This window comes from Echinops telfairi, unplaced genomic scaffold (assembly GCF_000313985.2).
Source record: "Echinops telfairi isolate 266 unplaced genomic scaffold, ASM31398v2 ScPeMD7_2;HRSCAF=8, whole genome shotgun sequence".
Classification (NCBI taxonomy): domain Eukaryota; kingdom Metazoa; phylum Chordata; class Mammalia; order Afrosoricida; family Tenrecidae; genus Echinops; species Echinops telfairi.
The window spans coordinates 68,831,651-68,836,302 of NW_022103898.1; the positions used below are offsets into that span (position 1 = coordinate 68,831,651).

At 35.9% G+C, this 4,652-nt stretch overlaps 1 protein-coding gene across 1 annotated transcript in view; it reads right to left on the reverse strand.

The window, feature by feature from the left end:
- XPOT (exportin for tRNA) overlaps nt 1-4,652 on the reverse strand; it is a 41,467-nt gene that overhangs the window by 26,837 nt on the left and 9,978 nt on the right. Inside the window, exons 5-7 of the mRNA XM_004700805.2 lie at nt 2,397-2,615; nt 995-1,179; nt 736-904 (exon numbers count right to left, since the gene is read on the reverse strand). Of these exons, the coding sequence (XP_004700862.1) occupies nt 736-904; nt 995-1,179; nt 2,397-2,615 (573 nt within the window). The remainder of the gene's footprint in view (nt 1-735; nt 905-994; nt 1,180-2,396; nt 2,616-4,652) is intronic.

Consider the following 4,652-nt stretch of genomic DNA (forward strand, 5'->3'; position numbering starts at 1 on the left):
CAATTTACAACAGCCCTTTCTGACACCAGCTACTCTGAAGCACAGCTTTCCTGCAAAGGACAGAACTGGTTTTACAATTACCCAACAAAATGTACTACCCATATTAATGATTACATTCATTTTTTTCCCAATAAGCTGTTCACTTTTACCATTTTAGACTTTTTACCAAGGCCATAAATGATAATTTGAAATGTAAAAATATGCTATTATTTGTAAACAAAGGCACTAAAGTGATATTTGTGGTGGATCAGCAATAGTAAGACTTCCTAATGATTACTTTGTAAAACCACATTGTATAACAATCTTCAAAATTTTGCTCCTAAGTTATAAAATCTTAATACATTCAGAGCCCTCCACTGGGGCTGAAAGGCCAAATGCTAAATGAATTAGTATTCAAAAGTATCACTTATACATAACATTCACAATTGCTGAGTTTAATTTTAGTTAAGTAACACACTTGTCATATAAATAGTATAGTCCTTGCTACTGAGGGTGGGGCCCATAGGCCAGTAACAGCATTAACTAGGAGTTTATTAGAAATGTACAACTCCAGGTGCAATCCCAGAACTGATGTAATGGATACATATCATAAAAGGGAAATGCTACAGACAGCTCTATGGCTCTGGACACAATGCTTTATTAGTATCTCAAGGAAAGTTTTCCAAAATTCAAAAGAAGTTATATGTAAGTTACTTTGTATCCTAACTTGTTCCTACAATGATAAAAATTACTGACCTGGTCAATGCTGAAAAACCCAGCAGCCTGTAATACTTGACATAAAGATTCTACTAGTTTCATTTTATCAACAGGATCCATTCCTTTATTTACAATTTCAAATAAACAGTCACATGCCTCTTCTCGGAGCACTTCTATTGACATATGACCTAGCAGCATATTTACAAACCTGGTAATGGAGATTATGAGAAAATTTGTTATTTTCAAATTTAGATACTGTCATTTTGCAAGTTTATTTTCTAAAATTAGGTATACTTACCTATCATTGGCTATAAGAGATAAGTCTATCCAAGAGACATACGCCCCAACTACTTCAAGGCACTGACATGTCACTTCTGAATTAGTATACTGATAATTTTGTAAGATTTGGTACCATGATTCCACCAAGTTTGGAACGCACTGCTCCCTCATGGTATCTTTTATTAGAGTATTCCTACGAGCCTCCTGAAAAAAAACACACGCACACAGATTACCTCACAAAATAACGCTAGACCATCGGAATAGTTGTACAGTATTTTAACTGCCACTACACTTCCAAACACATTCCCTGCCACCATTTCCTATTTATCAACTCTAGAATCATATCCTGTGATTCTCTGTATTTCCGCTTTCCGTTCCATTCCAGTGCCAGAATTAATTTATTAAACACAAACTATAAATAAGTATTGTGTATAAGAAATGTGAGTCCCTCCAATAAATGATTAAAAAAAAATGTGAGGCACATGATTAAGATAGTTCTTAAATTTTAAGTACAGCAACTTAAACTCACACTACCCTTTAAAGATATAAATATTTCAGACATACCAAACCAAAACCAAACTCACTGCCATCTATTTGATTCTAACGCATAGTGTTCCTTTGGGCTAGGGTGGAACTGCCAGTATGGGCTTCTCAGACTATAACGCTTTATGGGAGTAGAAAGCGTCAACTTTCTCCCAAGGAGTGGCTGGTGGATTCAAACAGCTAACCTTGGGCTTAGCCGCCCAATACATAACCAATACACCACCATGGCTCCTTCATATATCCAACGAAATTCACTGGCATTGAGTCAATGCTGACTCACAGGAAACCCTCTGTGGGTTTCCGAGACTAACTATTTACTGGAATAGAAAGCTTCTCCCGAGGAGCTGCTGATGGTTTCAAATTGCCAACCATGCAGCTTGCAGCCAATACATATAACCACTACACCATCAGGACTCCTTCCTTCATACACAGTCATCTTAAATCAGTGAACACATTAAATTATTAAACTTCCTATTCTGCTCTTTAAAAAACAAGAAAAAATAATACAGCTTAATGAAGAAATAGAGAAAAGACGAAGAGAAGGGTTATGTGACTGATAAAACAGATCATTCAAGAATTGATCATTCATAAGTAAGGATTTTTTCCTCCCTTAGGAACTATAAAGTAGCCACCAATACAGATCTCCTTCCCCCCCAAAATTAACAGTAGTAGTCTCGTGTATTAACTGGAGAAAATACTTGCTTAATTAAAAAATCCACAGCAATCCTAAATTTTTATTAAAAAAATTCAATATACTGAGTAAATTTATGTTATGGATATTTGTCGCCCAAAAATTAAAATGAGCCTTCCTGCTTCTTTCATGTCCATTATCTCCTACAAAATGTACTTTAAAGACTAAAACACAGCAAGCTACTTGCCTCTGATGTATGCACCACATCTCGATCCACCAACTCAGAATCAATAGCCATGAGGATTCGGAGATACAGATCTACACCCCTTGAATTTAGGTCCACTACTGAGAGAATGTCAAAAAAAAATGTGGGCCATCTAGTGAGATACTCTGTAACAAAAAGCAAGGCGAAGACTTGGGCTGCTTTATTTCGTATAAAGGTCTTCTCTGGGTGGGGGTTCACCATCTGACAAAGAAAGAGAGTCCATGACATTAGACGAAACTGGAAAAGACTCAAGGCACAAACTTTTTTCATTTATTGTTAATAAGCAAAAACAACAAAGTTCATCGTGGACCAAAATTAGCTGTACAACAGATATACTTGAGAATAACCAGAGCTTATTTAAGTGACTGATCAATCAGAGAACAATCAAGCCAGTAAAGGTACTGATTAGTTTTTATTCTTACACTTAAAAACACCCAAAAAAGTTAAAATTTTATTTTATTCTTTCAAAGTTCACACTTTTAAAATATTTTGTCTTCTGTCAAAGTTTACAAAGCAAATTATGTTTTAACAATTTTTATAAATTGTTCTAGGACACTGATAATGTTTCTCACAATGTGTCAGCATTCTATTTCAATTGTTTTTGGTTTTTTTTCTCTGTTCTGCTAATCTACCTTCCCTGCCCTCCTAAATATTGACCACTGGTTTCATGTGTAGTTAAGGGCACACAGTATTCACAAGTGATAGCTTACAAGTCAATCTATTACTTGAACAAAAGATGATCACCTGGAATGTCTGCAGTTCAAAGTTCAAAGTCACAGTACGGTAGGTAGTCTTAGGAGTTCCTCTAGGCTCTATCACTGATAGGTCTGGGATGTCTTAGGACTTCTATCTCTATTATACATTTTCCTTTCTTTCTATCTGAGATCTTCTACTGTGTCAGTAGTAGTAGTAGTAGGAGGAGGAGGAGCAGCAGCAGCAGCAACAGGCTGGGCACCACCTACTTTTTCTGGTCTAAGTGGATGAGGCTGTGTGGGCTCTTAGTCCATGGATTAGTTTCTTATTTAAGCCTTGGATTTCCTTCATTGTCTTTTGCTCCATATGAGTAGAGAATGGTATTTGTATCTGGGATGGCCACTTAAGGTTTTAACACCCTTGACACTACTCACTCAATGAGGATGCAATAGTATGACCAAGTATTCCATGAGATGTTGGTCTTAAGCAAGTTTCCATAACTATTCCCTTTATGTGGTTATCATTTATCAATATACTTATATATACACATAAATGTATACAAACATATGCCTACCAATACACCTATAAAAGCACATCTAGAGACTTACATATGCATTCCTATACTCATATACATATTTACCTAAACACATATAATTTGTGGTTATCTGTTGCAAAATTATGTTACGTTTACTAAAATTGTCCCATATTGTATAATTCCATTGAGTGCATTTTTCTTATTTCACCACTCAAAATGCTCTCCAGATTCATCCACGTATGTTTCATGGACTGTTCATTACTTTTTATAGTTGTGTAGTATTGCATCATGTACATACCACAATTTATTTATCTAGTCATTTATTGATGGGAGTTTAGGTTATTTCCAATTGTTTGCTATTGTGAATACTGCTGCAATGAACACAGATGTGCATGTCCATTCACGACATGAATTTTATATCTCTAGGATACCTTTGAGTGGGGTTACTGGATCATAAGGTATTTCTGTTCATAGCTTTCTGGAGAAGCACCAATGTTTGCCATTGTGGGTGTATCATTTTTACCACCCCCCACCAGCACTGACTGCCGCCTCCTTCTTTTTAAAATCATTGTTGTTTTTGTGGAGATGAGATGGTATCTTATTATAGTTTTTATTAACTCCATCTAAAGGCTAATGGTGGCTGATTATGAGTCAGGCTGATTATCACAAGGTCAGCAGTTCAAAACCACCAGCCACTACTTGGGAAACACAGGGCTTTCTACTCCTGTAAAGACTTACAATCTCAGAAACCCACAGAGGCAGTTCTACCCTGTCCTATAGGGTACCAATGAGTTGGTATCAACTCAATGGCAGGAAGTTTGAGGGGTTTTTTGGTTTGTTTTAATGACTAATGATCACAAGCATCTTTTCATATTTGAGGGTAAGTAAAAAAGTATTGCTACAAATCCTTTAAGAATTTTTATTAAACAAAAATACTAAAATGTTTCTCAACCAATCTTCCATCTACGTCCGTACATTTTTTTTAATCGTTTGATTAGGGGCTCATACAA